Consider the following 17,728-nt stretch of genomic DNA (forward strand, 5'->3'; position numbering starts at 1 on the left):
CAACCCAGTTCGCCACTTGGCTAAGCGAAGCACACTTTATGCGTCTGGTCGGTGTGAGCTGGTGGTCCTGAGGCGTCAACTAGTCGTTGTAGTGCTTCTGCAGCCTATCATTAAAGGGCTTGTTGATTGCAACATCGAGCGGTTGTAGCTGGCTCGTCATTTCTGCAGGTATCACCGCAATGCCCGTACCGCCTTTTGAGAACACTGACTTTGCGGCATCTGTTAAGTGGCCCCGGTAGGAGTCGACAACTAGGAGTGACTCTTTGAGCAGGGCCCCGGCACGACGTTGCCAAATGGTCTTTACCCAATCTTCGACTAGGGCACCAATCATCCATCCATTCTTTTGTACATGCACAACGACGTTTTTAGGAAAAACCTCTACGGATGGAAGCGTTTTCCCGTTAAAAAGGAGGTAGGATGGCAGTTTTCGCCCATCGGCCATGCAGCATAACATCACGGTAAGACGTTGCTTCTCATCACGGAGCAAGACCATATAGGAGGTGAAACTCCCATCGGCGCGAGCGAGCGCAGGCAAGCAGATAAAGTCACAATTGTATGCGCCGACAGGGCCGTATGCAGTGGCGGCGCCTTGTAGAAGCCACAGCAAAAAAAAATAATAATAAAAAAAAATGCAGGGCCTGTGCAGGCGGCTCCGGCGGCGCGCGCTCAAAGCAGACGACAAGCAGGCGACACGGGTGTTTGCTTCAGCGGGCACGCCGTGACGTTGTATTTCTGCGCCCTTAAGTCAAACAGCAACAGTTCTTGTCGGTGTCTGTTCGAGGGCCGTAATACTAACAGCGCTGCTACGCGCAGTGCGGCCTCCTTCGTAATTTGCTAGAATAAGATGAGACGCAGACGTTTTGTTCGAAATTGAAAAAGCGGTTAGAAGTGTTGCAGGGAGAATGTGAGCTAGGTGAGAAGCTGTAGCCGCTTGTTGCCTTCTCGGCTGACGTGTAGTCATAAACGCTGCGCCGCACGACACCCACGTTCTCCTCCAGCAGATGAAACTTAACGTGGTCACATACTCGACGAACGTGAAGGCATGTTTGCCTTAGACGAATGCCAGCAGCGCTTATACCCATCCAATCGAAGTCATCGTGCAGGTGTCAAACAATAGCCCTGCGTACAACCAGAAGCTACAGATCATCTTATAGCGGTCATGGAAAAGAACGCGCTTTATTTTTTACTGTGCTCAAACGGTTGAAGCGTAGCACCAGTTGCTCTTCGGGCTACCAGTGCTAAAGAAGCGAAATAGAAGTCAGGCGCGTGCGGCCGAACGGGAGCAACAAGCTCGACCGGTTGCCTTGGCAACCGAAACGGCAGTAGTTTCTTTCCAGGCCGCCAGCATGATAGTGCCGCCGCGGGCTTGTGGCCTTTCTGGTCGCCGTAGACGGCGGAGTTTCCACTCCTATATAGTCTTCCTCCGTGTTTCTCATACCCAGCCGTTCTTACTTTCAGCTGCTTTGTGCCCTTCTCACTGACTGTGTACGCCACAGGATGTCGAAATACACTGGGGTCTGATCGGCGTTACCGATTTGGTCCAGGCTGTACTGCTTCTCCAGCCGCTTCTTGATCACAAAGCGCTGAAATGCCACCAGCTTCTCCTCAAAATCAGGTGGTAGGTTTTGGCATACGGAAGTCCGTCGTCGCAGGCTGAACCTCCTCTCGAATCAGCTGCGTCATTTTTGTACGTTGTTACCGAAAACTGTTGCATTCTTGGGCTGGGTAATGAGGACACTGTTAAGGTGAGCTTGGGCCTTTGCACTGGGTTAAGCTGTGAAGGGGGCACTGAGGAAAATTTGTTATTTGTGGTGGTCACATGCCATCCAGTTAGCGTCAGCAGTGGTGCTGTGGTTTGGCATGTGGCACAGCTTTTGCATCTGCTGCTTTGCCCAGGAAGGTAGTGTGAAAAATCTGGGGAATCTTTTAGTATCACTGATGCTGCGGTGAATGGGCTGCAGTGCTATCGCTGCTCGTGCTTCGAAGTTCTTGCTCATATGTCATGACTATGGAGGTTGCCAAGGAAAATAGCACCAAATATGCCTGTGAGACTCCTGGTGAGAGCTTGTACCAGCTCACAGTGAAAGTTTTATCTAAGTTGATGGTACTGCCCAGAGAAAGGAGAAAACTCGGCAGCGATCTTGCACTCGAGCTGCACTTGCTATTTCTAGAAGATGCTGCATGCTTGTCTTATCGGCTTAATACCATCTGCGTCAGTTTAAATTGGGTCCGTGGGACGCCTTTTAACATTAGCGACCTCCCTCGCCTTTGCCTCTATTATCTCCGTCGTCACATCGCACCTTCACTTTGCTTCCTGATAAAGTTGGAGACATCCTTTTCCACCTCGTGGTGTCACCTGCTCTTGGGTCCAGTGAAGGCCATTCGCTTTGCAGCGCAGTTGAGGAGCTCGTTCCGCTGCTTCCGCCGCCGGCGCATGTTCTTCTCGTCTACGCCGAAGTCGCACTGGGCTTGTAGGTTTGAAGTGCTTTCCGCCACCAAAACTAATTTTCGCTTAAAAGCCGCGGTGTAATGGCATCGCTTGGTGGGCCCCATTGCGCCACGAACACGTGAGTTTCTCGAAGTCACGTGGCGAGGAACACAAGCAAGTACGGGACGGCGAGACGTTTATTCACAACGTTCGAACAAGCCAGCACCAACAAGCAAAATGGAGCCTGCAAACCTGCAAGCTGCAAGCAGCTGCAAGGTGTGGCCGCGAGATGGCGTTACGTGTCTAGCGGTTGCGGGCAAACAGCATGCTCGAATTTAAGCCAACCCCCCGGCTCTCGTAAACTATTTAAAAAAAAAAGTACTGGCTTAGATTCGAGTAATTGCAGTACTAGCCGCATTGTTATTTTCAGTTGCCAGTCATATGTAATTTCTTGGATTTCATTTTGCATAACCACCTTACAGATTGGATACTGTTATGCTGTCCAATCAAGTGGTATGCACTTTTGTGCACATCATGTTTTATCATATGGTGCTGAGTCAGTCTAGCTTAGTTTATTTCAGGTGCAAAGACCTACACTATATTAAAAAAAAAAGGGGGGGGGGGGGGGGGAATAGCATAAGCCTGTTCATCTTTTTCTGAAATTTTTTTTCTTGCTAAACAGATATTCGATATTCAGTGTCACTTTTTTCATATTCGTATTTGATTTGTATTGGAAATTCGCACACCCCTAGAGAACACTGAAGCAAGAATTGCTCACGTGAGTGCAGTAGATGTTGATTGTCATTTGGCTTGTAGGTGGCAGTGGGACAGTCTTGATGCGGCTTGCAGGAGGCACAACAATCAAGCTGCAAAGAAACGCACAATATGACATGCCGAACTGCCTTGAAACAAAGCCAAATTTGAAAAGAAAAAACTGAGCCACACACCTGTGCAGGTATAAGTGACTTCGTGTTATGCGGGCACTCTAAAAGTCCTTTGGAGTGCTTTTCTGGGCTCCCCGAGCACCTAAATCCATGCATGCCTAAACCCTTTCTTTGCCCACTTAATTTCTAGACTCATCATACTGTGATGATATAGAGAAAACCGGAAAATCCGATCGCTATATCTGGACCGGCAGAAAAAAAGCAAAAATAACATGCCTATGTACTCCCCCATGCATGTAGCCACAGTCACTGGTGCTCCTGTCAAGGGCGCACAGCATCTTGGTGCTCCGCCAATTTCACTGAGTGAGCCCGCCAGGGACAATGACAATGACAGGGACAATGAACAACATGCAGCCTCGCCAATCCACCAAGACATTCAAGCTGCATAACCAAGCTTATTGTTTTCATTTGCAGGACAACGATGAGACGGTGACGGTGACCTCCTTCGCCTCAACCCACTGGTTTCGCATTAACTCACCTGCACTCATGGATGTCTGACTGTGCTCAAGAATCTTTATGACAACTGACAAAGTATGGTTAAGCTGAGTACAAGCTGTAGTCAAGCACACTTGAAGGTGACCACACAACAGTGTTCAATGAGCATTCAAGTATATCAGCACAGACTCAAGGATGACTAGAGCGTCTGTGAGAAAGCAGCACGTTTAGGGCATTGTTTGAACACAAAGCCTCCAACTCGACAAGACCGTCAACTTCCGGCAGTTCGTCAGCAGTTTTCACTGTGAGGCAACAGAGCAACTCCTTCGTAGTGGCCACCAAAGTGTCCCGATGGTGCCACTATACCCACCGGTTCGACTTGAGCTTCTTCTCGCCGCCAGCATTGGCGCCCTCCTCGTCGCGCAGCCGCTGCAGCCTGTCCAGCTTCTCCCGGGCATCCTCAGGTCGGAAGAGGGTCAGCTCGAGCGGGATGCGCAGCTGGCGCATCTTGACCGCCGTGTAGACGGCGGGCAGCACCCCGTCCTGGCGCTCTTTCTGCTGAAACTCAACAGCAGCTCGCGTCTCCTCAAAGACGATCTTCATGCGGCAGCCACAGGGCTCCAGCAGCGAGCGCAGCGCGTGGTCGTACAGGATGCCCTGGTTCTGCGGGATGCCCGACAGCATGACCGTGCTCAGCGGATCGGTCATCAGGCCCCGACACACGCTGTCCTCGTCCAGGTCCTCTTGGACAAAGTAGTTGGGGTAGAAGGCCCCGCCAATCACCATCTGCACAGCACAGCGAGAGACAGAGGAGCTGAAAGGGCGATCACATAATGGAGCACCGAGTTTCAACGCCAGCTGCTAAGAAACACAGAGGACATCGTCGTCATCATCAGCCTGACTACACCCACTCCAGGGCAAAGGCCTTTCCTAAGTCTCTCCAATTAACCATCCAATTTTTCTCCTTAGTAACAATGAATTCTCTAGCTATATGTGGCTCTGTGGACTCCATCAAGCAGGAATTGATATATACTTATTGATAAGAAATTTGGAGACAAACTTAACAGTTATTCCCACCCCTTGGTTGAAACCCATGATGATGATGATGAAGAGACCAATGTCATAGCACTATGTCATAGTCACAGAAATCCAGAAAAGGAAGTACTTTATTTATTTGTACAGTAAACCTCCTTTTCCTTCTGAAAAGTTTACATTAATTAGGAGGGAGGGTTCATTATGTGGGAATAAAAAAAGTTGACAGATTCTTCTACGAGAGTCGAAATTTCATATAGATATGCCCGTCCACCTGCCCGTCCATCGATCATCATCCACAAAAGCAAGTGGTAAGCCGCATTCATGTCGCCGATGTTTAGCATCGTTCCCTTTGAAAAGTCTGCTGTATCACGGCACTGTCCAACTATTTTGTGATGGCCAACACCAGCCCTGTAGGTAAGATGCACGTTTTTTACAACAGGTTAGAAAAACTCCCAGGATTGTTAACTGTGTGTAATGCAAATGTTATAACGTTAGCTCTAGTAAGAGAGGGGTTACATATTTTCACTATCTCAATCTTGTCAAATCACTTGGGGGTCTGAACGTCTCGTTTCCTCTACAGCACATCAGTGTAGAGGATGTTTTGTAGCGTTGGTAGTTCAAACCATTACATTCTTCAGTGATGCTTAAGTGCTCGCCAGTTTTCTAAGCATACACTGGTGCAGCCAGGCATGCAGCAGTGCGCCGAACAAGCCACTGCTGCTTCTATCAAAGCCACACAGCACATAGCGCTCTGCCAAGTTCGTCAAGCCCGCCACCCCTACAGGAGCTCTTGTCAAAAGATAAACACGCTGTGATGTTATCCACCCGCAAAATCTTGGCATGCTTCCAAGGTCTGTGCTGCCATTGGCGCAATACTGAAGAACATGCTAAGAAAAGCTAACCCTTTTAAAAAGAAAGGTTAATTCTCAATGATAAGAGGGAAGTGGGTTCATTATGCGAGTAAATACAGTACTCGATGCCACTGATTCTGCTCATGAAGATGACCTGCGGCATAGATAGCTGCAATTCATTCTTTCTTTCTTTTTTCTACAGTAGAACCCCTCCATATCAAAATAGCTCGAACCAGTAAAAATCTCTACTATATCAGGGTTTTTACTTCATCAGTTGTTGATGATGGCATGGGACTATTCTCTCTGGCTGCTTACTAAGCATGAAGTGTTTGTCTATAAAATAAACACTCAGAAATACCTTACAGCCTCCTCTTATGAGATACAGTGGAACCTCGTTAATTCGAAGTCCGTCGGACCGCGAAAAATCAACGAATTAACCGGGTTTTCGAATTATCAAAAATAGACGAAAAACGAGAAATAAACGTACAAAACGTGGCTGTATCAACACTGCACCTTTACTTCGCCTGAAAAACGGTCACTTGAAGTAGTCATCGATGCGCGACTGCTTGGCGTGGTAGTTAGCCCACACCTTCGCCTGCCACTTAATTAGCCTCTGACTGTCACGTCGCCGTCACCGTCCGCCGAAAGTGAACGCGATTGAGTTCAATTATAGATCAGGCAACTCTTGGCGGACAACCGTGGTCACTTTTCGATAGGACGGAAGCAGCCTGAATCACGCGTATGCACTGTAAAAGATCGTCTCGAGCGGTAGTCTGAATAACCTGTCTAATTGTTGCCTCTTCGAAGTACCCGTTGAATCAGTGACGGTCGACCGGCCTGCGCCCCTTTATATAACGCAACGGAAAGAACGGTGTCAAATTCTTCACCACTTTTGGAATTAACAACGTTCATAGCCGCTCCACGAGATGTGCCACTTGGAGCAAATACACAGCGTTCAGTGCAGCTAGCACAATCTCGCGCATATGTGAAAACACGCGACAAACACCAACACGGTACATGGCCGCAGCAGACGAAAGTTTCTGCACTTTTGCACTCGATTTGGCCGCTGCACCGACAGCACTAGTGTCGGGCTACACTCGCGGCGCAAGAACTGGCACTACACTGACACGGAACTTTTGTGAACTAGTGCGGAAAGTGCAGCCAAATCGAGGAGACCTAAAGCTAGCCTCCAAAACCGGTGCAGATCACTGAGGCACAACAAAGCACCGGAAACAGGAAGTTGATTTAAAGTGCCGCCTGGCTTCCACTCTGGCAACTATACTGGCCTCAGAGACTGGCACTATAAAAAAGTCACGGAGGCCATGGCTTAAATTGACGTATTATCCGGATGAGGGCGCGCTGGCTGTTCAAATTATCCGGCAAAATTTGCATGCAAACTGTTGGGACCGCCGAAAACCTTTGAATTACGCGGGATTTCGAATAAACAAAGTTCGAATTAACGAGGTTTTACTGTAATTACTTAAGTTATCACATGTTATCATGTTTTCAACTTCAGCTATGCTTTGTGGCTACGAAAATAAGTGAGTGATTCCATGTGATAACCAATGTGATAACCAAAATTTTGCATGATCACCGTGCCATCTTCCGTTTCCAGAGGCAGTAACTAAAACGCGCGCGAAAAAGTCAAGCGCGGCAAAGCGTCTTGCCGCTGCTTCCCCGTGCTTCCCGCTGCCATGCTACGAACACATGCCCTTTACAGAGTAATCCACTTATAACGATACCAGATATAACGATATATCACTTATAACAAATTCTTCAGATTTATCAATTCTCCCATTGCCCCTATCTAACAATAGACCGCATATAATGATACAATCAGCGGCAAAATAACGGACATGATAGGATTTTGGTCGCCCAGATGGTGTTTACCCATAAAATTTGTCTGAAAGCTTGACAAAAAATAAAATACTTTGAAGCAAATAAGGTAAAAACCCCAACGGACCAGCGTGGCGAAATCCGCGAGGGAGCGTTGCTTACAGCCTTGGGAACCATGCGCTGTCGTCATCACAGTCGCTGGAGGAAGGAGCCTGCTTGGCCGAGCCGCACAATGCTGTCTGAACACACACGCAGTTTCTGCCCGAGATAGTCGAGAAATTAATTGGTGTTTTTTAAGTGTTCGCTTTTCTTGCATGTTCCCTCGTTTTGCGCTGCTCGCAGTGCAGTCCTTGGCAGCGTGCCAAGATGCTCTACGTCGATAACATTGCAGCCTGTCTATTTTTTGACGGGAGCTCCGGAGGGGGTGGGGGAGGCTCGCTCGGCGAACTTGGCAAAGCACCAAGACGCTGTGCGTCCTTGACAGGAGGACCGGTGGTGGTGGCTACATGCAGGGGGTAATGCCTACATGCATGAGGGAATACATGGGTGTGTTTTTTTGCTTTTTTTTGTTGGTCCAGATATAACGATAATCTGCTGTAACGATCGAATTTTCCGGTTTTCTCAATATCACTATAAATGGGCAATGTACTTCCCTTTCCTACTCTTCACTGCCCTTTTACCAGCTTTCCTTTCTCAGTGACCCGTGCCGCCTCCTTTTTACGTTCATAGTCACCTTTACCTTTTTTGTGAGTGCTACATGCTTTGCCTCACGACCTCAAGGGCTTAAATAAGTTGGCTTCTCCTCGCAGCTCTCTAGCTTGGTGGTGAAGCCACCTCAAAGAGCGCCGTTCTATCGTATTTGCTATTTGCCTCGCGATCCTAGACTTCGCGCGTCGCGATGTCATCATTGTGCCACAGCTAGACACGCTTTACTATTGCAGGTTCTTCAAAAAAAAATCTTTACTATAAACCAAAAAAACGTACAATCGTCTATGGAAGGTGTATTGGGACTGCAGCTTCACTTTACTATATCCGAGTTTTTACTATAACAGAGTTTACTATAGCGGGGTTCTACTGTATCTTATAAAGCACCTCTGTCCTCAGTGACAGTAGCTTGTTTGTCGTTAGAATGTGGCAAGCTAACAGTACAAGCCTGCTTTTGTTCATTCATAGAGGCATGGTGGCCTTTATTGTCACCCAGATCAGCTCTGCAGTATGGACACAGGAGCCCTCCAATGAATTGCTGCAGTAATAAGCATGAAAGACTACAATGCCATCCCCTTTTAAAGCATCAGCTTGATACCCGAGCAAGCCTGTCCTTGACTCACCCTGAGAATGACCAGGTGCTGGTCGAGGTCGACCGGCGGCATGTTGGGCTGCTCCTGGGCCTGGATGTTGAACCTGGCTAGCCGACGGCTGATCTCATCGACGAGGCGCTCAACCTCGTGGAGGCGCTTGAGCTGGAGGAAGTTGTGCATCGCCCACTCCCGCTCGTTGACGCCACAGCGACGAGAGAAGGCCCCCTGATTCCGCATGTCTCGCCACATCTGCACCGAGGACAGCATATGAGTGCGTGACGAAAGAGAGAGAGAGAGAGAAAAAAACGCACTTGAATTCAGACTCGCAGATGCACTCGACAGTCTACAATAGGAGATCTTAAACTGCGCTCCATGAAATGTTCTGGTTCCTCAGAACACTTATGTGTTCATAAGAGCACTACAGTTGGCAGATTTTTCGGACCCTCTAGGAGCCACAAAAATGTTCGAAAAATCAAATGGAACGGGGCGGGGACACAAACTTTTTCCAATATGAAAGAAGAAGGAGTCAGTAGCATTGTGCACAAGAGCTGAAGAAGCTTCTCATGACCAAATCTTGCCATGCATTGTGTATACAGGTAGGGACCATTTGCATAGACACAGCGTACGACAGCTGTACTGCCATTGGCGTGTTGCCGGTGTTCGCCTTCATAATTGCACCTAGCAATTAGAGCCAAAACCAGCATCATAACTAGCAACATGTACTCTGTGAGGGCTTGCAAGTTGTAAGTTGGCGCTTGTGTGTGTTTGTACTCTCCTGCTGTCCTGTCACTTGATCTGCGCCATTATTCCGTTAAGCAAGTCGTAGGACGAGTGCGGAGCACCCAAAAAAATGGCGCTGGCCAAAAAGCGCTTGAATTTCGCCACGTGGTGTCCAACAGCCAATAGCATTGCCGCATTTTATATTTAGTTTTGAGACCTTTTCTCAGCGACCAATCACATTAGACCTTTCGTTCTGGCGGGAAAGAAAGCTGAGGCGCCGCTCTTTCAAACGAGACCAAAGTCGCCTAGCTGCGCCGGCTACTTTTGATGCGACAAACGATGCAAAACGGGCATTTTCTAACCGATTTTCGTGAGCTCTCTTGTCAAAATTGCCTTTTTGCGTGTCAATTTCTCGTAAACTATACGGTATTCAGCCATAAAACTTGAAATTAAGATGGAAAATGATGAGAGATATCCAACTATGACCAAATTCAAAAGTCGATTATGTCGCGATTTTTTGGTCCCAAAGACCCGCATACCCCCTTAAGAGGCTCCCTTTTAGCTTGAATTTCATTCTGTTTGGTTAAGTTTTTGTTGCACCTCAAAGTTTGGAATAACGAGATTCCACTGTGCACATCGGATGTTGGATTGGGTACTGGTGGCGAGTGCCAACGAGCTCTAAAAAAATCGAGCAAAGAGTTGTGGTGCATTCGAAATTTCAGGCGCTTTTATACATTGCCTCTAAGGGCCGTGTTGCAGTGCCTTGAAAAAGTCAGAATAGTCATGCCTGTCTGAAAAATCAGGGGTCTGAATTGCTGGTTGGCGACTGTATCTGGGTCTCCTTAACACCTAAAATTTATCCATGGCTGAACTCCCACCTTTCCCTTATTTTGGGACTAATGCACTATCTGTTCTCACACCAGGGTGTTTCACCATACAGCCATTTATGGCTAATCGAACTTGGACCTCTTCTGAGAGGGCCCCATGTCTGCATGGTCAATTTTTTGCGGAACGTCGGGTACAAAGGGATGAAAGCAAATGCCCTGCCCGGGGTTTCCCAGCACCTTTTGAAAGCCGTTGGGGTTCCCCCAAGGCTGATAAAAAAATATGGGAGCGCCTGGTCCATTTAACAATTCAAAAGTTGAGGCACACACCAGTGGCAACACAGCGAGCTATGACAGTCAGCTAAAGGTTCACTAGAGAACACAGGCCAAGCCAAATCTGCAAACACTAAAAAGCAGATCAGCAGGACAAAAATACAAAAATGCTAAAAACCAAACAAACATGTAATGACATGCAATGAGTGGAACTCTGTGCAGGACCACAAAGGCAGAACTCTGAGGAGGACCACAAAGGGAATCTCAATAACGAACGAGCCTTTTCATTGTCATGCAAGTTTTGCGCCACTTCAGAAAACTAAATTCCACATACATCCCACATTTAATCAGTGTTGTAGGCATTACTGAAAAAAAAGTAACTAAATACGTTACTCGTTAGGTAAAAAAAGAACGCTTTACCGCCCTACGTTGCCTACAAAAAAAGGTAACGCGTTATCAATACCGTTACCGAAAAAAAGTACCGCACATTACTTTGCCGTTACTTTATGACCATAAATTTTAAGTTTTCGTCACCTTAAGAACTTACGATAACAATTTTATAAAGCTTACATTTCACATATAACATCTAGCCCAAACAACGATTTTACGCAATATCTTGATTTAACGAGAATACTTTGCACAAACGTGCAGGAGCTTAGCAGTGTTATAGTGGCCTAAAGTTGCCTGCAGAGTTACATGTGTTGGATTCTAACTGTGTGGCAGATGATGAAGCCATCTTCTGAATGTGGCATTAAACACAAAATGACACTCCAACATCAATTCTAACTTCACAAAGAAAACATCGCTGAACTCTCAACAAATTTAGAGTAATTCTGAAAAATGTGATGTTCCAAAAGGCTCGGCCTGCTTCCACTCTGTAGAGAGTTGTGTGTGTGAGTGGTTTGGAAAGGGGAGGTAGGTGAAGGCGTGTGCAAATGTGTGTTCGTGCTTTATGGCTATTCTTTTTTTTTTAGTTGGGTGCGTTGTCAAGGGCAGCTGTTTTCTGGCAAGCATGCGAGCCCCAACAAGGGCTGTTGGGAGCACCTGTACATTGTTTATTTGCATCACTTTAGATGCTCTGCACTATTTTTTCTAAAAAAGGGGGTGGAGTGAGTCACAACTGGAATAAAAAGTAACTAGTAACGTGACACCTCACGTTACCGAAAAATGTTAACGTAATTATGTTACCCGTTAATTGTTCCGAAATGGTAACGAGTACGTTACTAAGTTACCGAGAAAAGTAATGTGTTACCAGTAACGCCATTACTTGTAACACGTTACCGACAACACTGCATTTAATAGACTCGTGTCACTCAGCAGTGATTTTTCTTTTCACTGAAATGAGCAGGCCTCGGCAAGTCGAATGAATACGAGGTATGTTCAGAAAGTATCGCACTTTGGTTGGCAGAAATACATTTATCTGGAGGCACAAAACCCTAATCTCATTCAAAGTAGTCTCCTTGGTAACGCACACACTTCTCCCAATGCTTTCTCCATTCTTGGAAACACTTCTGGAATGAGTCTTTTGGAATGGAGATCAGCCAGCCGAGCCGTAGCATTCCCCATGATGCATTCCTCCACTCGACTCAAATTCCTTTCAAGTTCCTTTCAGCGGCACTTTCAGCTTGGGGAAAAAGCCAAAAGTCCCACGGAGCCATGTCGCGGGAGTAGGGAGTCTGACGAACCACAGGAATGTGTTTGGCTAAGAAAATCTGAATCAGATGCATAGAATGGGCAGGTGCGTTGTCGTGGTGGAGCTGCCAAGATTGTGCTACCCACACAACAAATCTGGTCGTTTGCACTGCACAGCTTCATGAAGGCGAAGAAAGACCTCCTGGTAGTGCTCCGTTGTGATGGTTTGGCCTTGTGGTGCGTGTAGTACTCATGATGCACCACCCCACGGGAGTCGAAGAAAACGGTCAACATGGCTTTGACATTGCTGCGGGCCTGCCGTGCTTTTTTTGGCCTCTGTGATGTCAGATGTTTCCACTGTGACAACTGCATTTTGGATTCCGGGTCGTACTTCATAAACCCACAACTCATCGCCTGTGATCACAATGTTCAGAAAGTTGAGATCACGGTTTTCATTGTTCAGCATGTCCTGCGCGGATTTCCAGACGGCATTTCTATTGCTTCTTTGTTAGCAGTTTTGGTACGAATTTTGCGGAAACTCTCCTCATGCCCAAATCTTCAGTTGAAATTGAATGTATGGGATCCAATGCTAACTCTTACGTCGTTCTCGCAAGTTCTCGGACTGCAATGCGACGGTCCTCCATGACCAAAGTCTGCACTTGCCAAATGACACTTTCATTCCGACTTGTTGATAGTCTGCCTGAATGCGCATCACTGTCCACTGATGTGCGGCCATCTTTGAAGCATTTGTACCACTCCTTTATCCGTGAGCTGCTCATGGCATCGTCCCCAGAAGCCTGTCGAATCTCGTGAATGGTTTCAGCTTGGGTACTGCCAAGCTTCTGGCAAAATTTGATACAATATTGTTGCTCATGTTGTTCCCTCATCGTACAACTTACCGGAATCTTACGACTGCGCACTACATGTCATCACTTATAGGCAGACTGCCAGTGACTGATGCTTTCTGCGAGCCAGAAAAATATCGCGCATGCGCATGAATGTCCCCTCTACATCTCCAGTGAAGGAAGTCTCCTGCACTTCATTGGTTTAGGCGGTATGGAAGAAGGCTCTATACTTTTTGAACGCTCCTCGCACAGCACTTAAGAATAGCAAAAAGTGTCCAAAAGACTTTTGCACACTGCTCAGGCTTCACCCACATGTTCATTCACTCACTTTATGATGCAATTAAAACTGCACGGTTAACCAGCTGAACACTCAAAGCATCCAGATTACAACCAAGCAATGAACAGAAAAATCTGCCGCCTGCTTTTTCCATGAGTGTCTTAGATGTATCTTTCCTTGTTATCACACAATTGTTGTCATCACTGTTTGTTCTTTTTACTTTCTTCCTCACTTCGGGACAAATGTGTCCAGCAATCATGCCCATGCAACCATGCATGCACACCTTGTAAGCCTTGAGCATGGCCAGGCAGTCGCTGAATGATCCGTCAGACCAGGCCATGCGAGATCTGCGAGGAAGGCAAGATGCGAAGGTTAATGGAGTGGAGAGAGTGTACGTCAAGTGAGGTGAACTACTCTTGCACCGCAACAATCAAAAGGGAACTGCTAGTGGATCAAGAAGAGAAAGACGACATCACTAAACTAATAGCTGCTTGTAACACACATGCGCGACTAGAACACAGGGGATCAAACTACAGTCGCCGACCGATTTTTTGGACTCGAAGAGTCCCGAAAAATGGTCCGAATATTCGAGCAGTCCGAAAAATCCGCGAAGTACAAAAAAATCACTTTATCGAGATGAAATCTGCTTAAACATGTCACCGATTTTACCTTGTGGCAAATTTCTCTTGCTGGCGATGATTTGCGCCTGTATTTGCACCAAAGTTGTGCTTTCACTGTACACGCTAGACAGCAAGGTCACGGCGTTTAGTTGAATACTTCCGACGCTTCTTTGACGAACCCGACGGCACCGGCGTGCCATGTTGTCCACAACCCGAGTGTGCACCACACCGCTCGTCAAACACACGCAAAGACAAGGCACTTTTCGTTCAAAGCGGTGGAACCGCCGGACGCAATCACAAAACTGTGAACGGATGTAACTTCCTGAAGACGGAGCGCCACTCGGTTGACAAGGTCAGAGAAACCCAAGTGACGAAACGGCGAATGGCGAATGTATGAGACTCGCTGCGGTGGCTCAGTGGTTAGGGCGCTCGGCTAGTGATCTGGACTAGTTGTGTTCGAACCCGAACCACGGCAGCCGCATTTCGATGGAGGCGAAATGAAAAGGTGCCCATGTGCTGTGCGATATCAGTGCACATTAAAGATCCCCAGGTGGTCGAAATTATTCCAGAGCCCTCCACTACGGCAACTCTTTCTTCTCTCAGTCCCTCCTTTAACCCTTCCCTTAATGCACCGTGCAAATGTCCGCCGAAATGCGATATAAAAGCTACGCAATTTCCTTCCCCCAACAACCAATTTTCAACGCATGTGACAAGCAATAACTGCCTGCGACCGTGACAACGCCAGCGACAAAAAGCAACCTGACGGCGATGACAATCCGACTGCCATCTCGAAGTGTCAGAGATCACAGGGACTTCTACTGGCAAAATGAGGACCGAAAGTATGTCAAGTCACTCCAACTGTAGCGTAAATCCACCTCAATCCAAGATGGCACCTTTTGCGCCGGATAAGATGGCCGATTTTGGCCCGCAGGCGACTCAAATAAGTCCGAAAAATCGAACTTTCGGACTTCAAAAGTCCGAAATATGCGTCACGAATATGTATGCGCTTCTATGGGGTGACTGACTGTGCCTCATCGAGGTTCGAAATATCCTACAAGTCCGAATTATTGGAGGCCGAATTGCCCATCGGCTACTGTATACAAGAATGCCATTTAGAAATAAGGAAGAGAAGGAAGAAAAAAACTTGGACGACGCTTAACATACATTTATACACTTAAAAGTACAATGGTATAGCATTAGAGATCCCTCCAGCACAAGTACTCCTTCTCTGTCACCTAGATTCTGCCTACACATCCATATATGCAGATTTGGCCATTCTCTACTTTACTGCTTTCTTTACGGCTTAAGTGCCTGAATGCAACTGAACCTCACAAGGTCACATGACCTCTCTCGGTACGTCGGATGCAATTCAAGAATGCAGCGGCTTTTTCCCGTCAAAGGACCCCCTTCCAGCCAATAAAGTCGGCCGATCCTCACGACCCTACTAGAGTGACAATGCAGGGAGCGGTGCCACAGTGGAGAGAGGGGTCTACCCCGGATCATAGATGGAAGGGATTATCCCCTTTCATGTAACCACTCCCTGCTTTGTCACACTAGCAGGGCCATGAGAGTCGGCCGACGCCATTGGTTGGTCCTTTGACGGGGAAAAGCCGCTGTGTTCCTAAGTTGCATCCGACTATAGACAGGTTGGTGACAGTAAGGTGGGCAGATAGTGACGATGCCAGAAAGTCAAGTGACCCCCCTCAACCAAAAGCCATGGTCCACCAAGGCAGGTGAGCCATCTGATCTGCTGCTTCGTGACCTGGACGCACGAATGGACAGTCTTTTCCCGAAAACAGGACCTCAAATGCTATCGCACTAAAAGGAAAAGGGCAACTCACTTGTAAGCTTCGATCAGTTTCTGGAAGGGCCTCGCAAACATGGACTGGATGGAGAGGCACGCCGCTGCACAGGAAAGGAAAGGAAAAACACGTAAGAATTGGACGGCCATTCCAAGAGTGTGAACCATGAGAACACTAGAGCAAATTAAATGAAAGAAGCCTGCAGACCTGTTTCAATGCACCCACTGTGCCTGCATGCACCGTATTCGCAAAGGCCATGACATGGTCAGCTAAAGATGTGCAGGTACATGGTCAGCTAAAGATGTGCAGGTACATGGTCAGCTAAAGATGTCCAGGTGGTTGCATTCAGCATTTTGATGATTACGATTTGATCTTAAAGGGGCTCGAAACGCCTTCTGAGGAGAGCACATTAACTCACTTAATCACTGCACTGTGTTGCCATGAAAACCAGAGCCAAATAATACCCTTCTGCACGCAGCAGACGACCCACAATCACGCGTCAAAGTTGGCGAGCCCTTCCCGGCGACTTTTTCATGCTCGCACCCTCCTCCGTACCCCGCGTCTGCGTAGACAAGGTGAGAGGAGGCCATTGGTTAGATTATTTCAAACGTCAGGCAGCTACCGTGGCCGCGGCCAATAAGCCGCTTATCTCCGGCGGGTCGTGAAGCTCTGCTCCCACAGGGGGGTCAGCGAAGGAGCGCCTACCTTCCAGCGTGCAAAAAGTAACGACAGGAGAGGGAAAGGCGCGAAGAAGCTGAAATTCAAATTCTAACCACAGATAACTCAGCTTCTACAAAGCGCATTTAAAAAAATCCTTGCTGGACACTATTCGTGAAGCGGCGTGCTTCAATATCCCAGGCATGCCGCAACTTTATTAGAGCCCCTTCACAGCCCCTTTAACGGCGCAAAGACAGCTTCAGTAAAGGAACGCCATGACTAACAGGCTCATTGGCCTGCGAGAGCTAGGGTCAAAGGCCCAATCTTTCCAAGCACTTCACTCCAGAGAGAGCTATGCACCAGGCCAAGGGAAAGGTTGTTCTCACAGGAAAACTGGGTACCCAGCAGCAATGGGGAGAATTTAGGGCTTTACTGCACTCTTTTTGTACTTTCCTAAGTGTCACGCTAAAGAAGAGCTTTGCATGCTGCATAGAAGTGCCGACAATCTTTCACTAATGGAGAGAATAGCCCTGTTCAGTGCACACATAGCTCCAGAGATTGCAAGACCTTCAGAACAAGTGTGCATAAACTTGGAATCTAAATCATGCCTTGTCTGTGTGAAAAATAAGCACGCACTGCCTAATTAGTACAGTCTACCATTTGCCAAATTTTACCAAACGCATGCTTTCTTCAAGACACCTCCAACATAGTAAATTACACCTTCATGCGTGAGGAGGGTTCCTTTGTGGAAGAATGGCAGCTTGTTGACATCCAAATCAATGCTGATGCCTCTCGTAGTGGCTAGTTTTGTCCTTGTATCAAACTCTGCAAAAGGTGTTTCATGGCCAGTACATGTTCTGGCTTTGGCTTTGAAAATCCAACCCCCTCCCCCACCACCACATGCACACACAGATTACAGCGCCTCCGACACTGGAACTTCCGCAGCATAGCCAGCAGAGTCGCGAACAGCGAACTTTGGCAGTTGATTTGAGACACAAATCTAGACGAAAACATTTAAAACTTTGGTTCTCAGATGGCCTCCTCAAAGGCCTATACTTTGAAGTGCACGCGAGGAGGTTCTAGACAACTTTTCTGCAGAAGTAGTAAACCTTGTTCAGCCTATAAAAGCTTTTAAGCATTAAGTAATAAGAAAATTGTTACAGTGAATATTTCACATGTTCCCACTGATTCTCATAACTGAACTAACTCCACTGCTTAGAAGAACACTAAAGAATAGCTTTCATTAACTTA

At 47.3% G+C, this 17,728-nt stretch overlaps 1 protein-coding gene across 2 annotated transcripts in view; it reads right to left on the reverse strand.

The window, feature by feature from the left end:
- spn-E (tudor domain containing 9 protein spindle E) overlaps positions 1 to 17,728 on the reverse strand; it is a 134,870-nt gene that overhangs the window by 57,558 nt on the left and 59,584 nt on the right. For both annotated transcript variants that reach the window (XM_077665305.1, XM_077665306.1), the window contains 5 exons: positions 15,860 to 15,923; positions 13,682 to 13,745; positions 8,858 to 9,076; positions 4,178 to 4,593; positions 3,207 to 3,294 (listed from right to left, as the gene is read on the reverse strand). In XM_077665305.1, the coding sequence (XP_077521431.1) occupies positions 3,207 to 3,294; positions 4,178 to 4,593; positions 8,858 to 9,076; positions 13,682 to 13,745; positions 15,860 to 15,923 (851 nt within the window). The remainder of the gene's footprint in view (positions 1 to 3,206; positions 3,295 to 4,177; positions 4,594 to 8,857; positions 9,077 to 13,681; positions 13,746 to 15,859; positions 15,924 to 17,728) is intronic.

Source organism: Amblyomma americanum, chromosome 5, assembly GCF_052857255.1.
Source record: "Amblyomma americanum isolate KBUSLIRL-KWMA chromosome 5, ASM5285725v1, whole genome shotgun sequence".
Classification (NCBI taxonomy): Eukaryota; Metazoa; Arthropoda; class Arachnida; order Ixodida; family Ixodidae; genus Amblyomma; species Amblyomma americanum.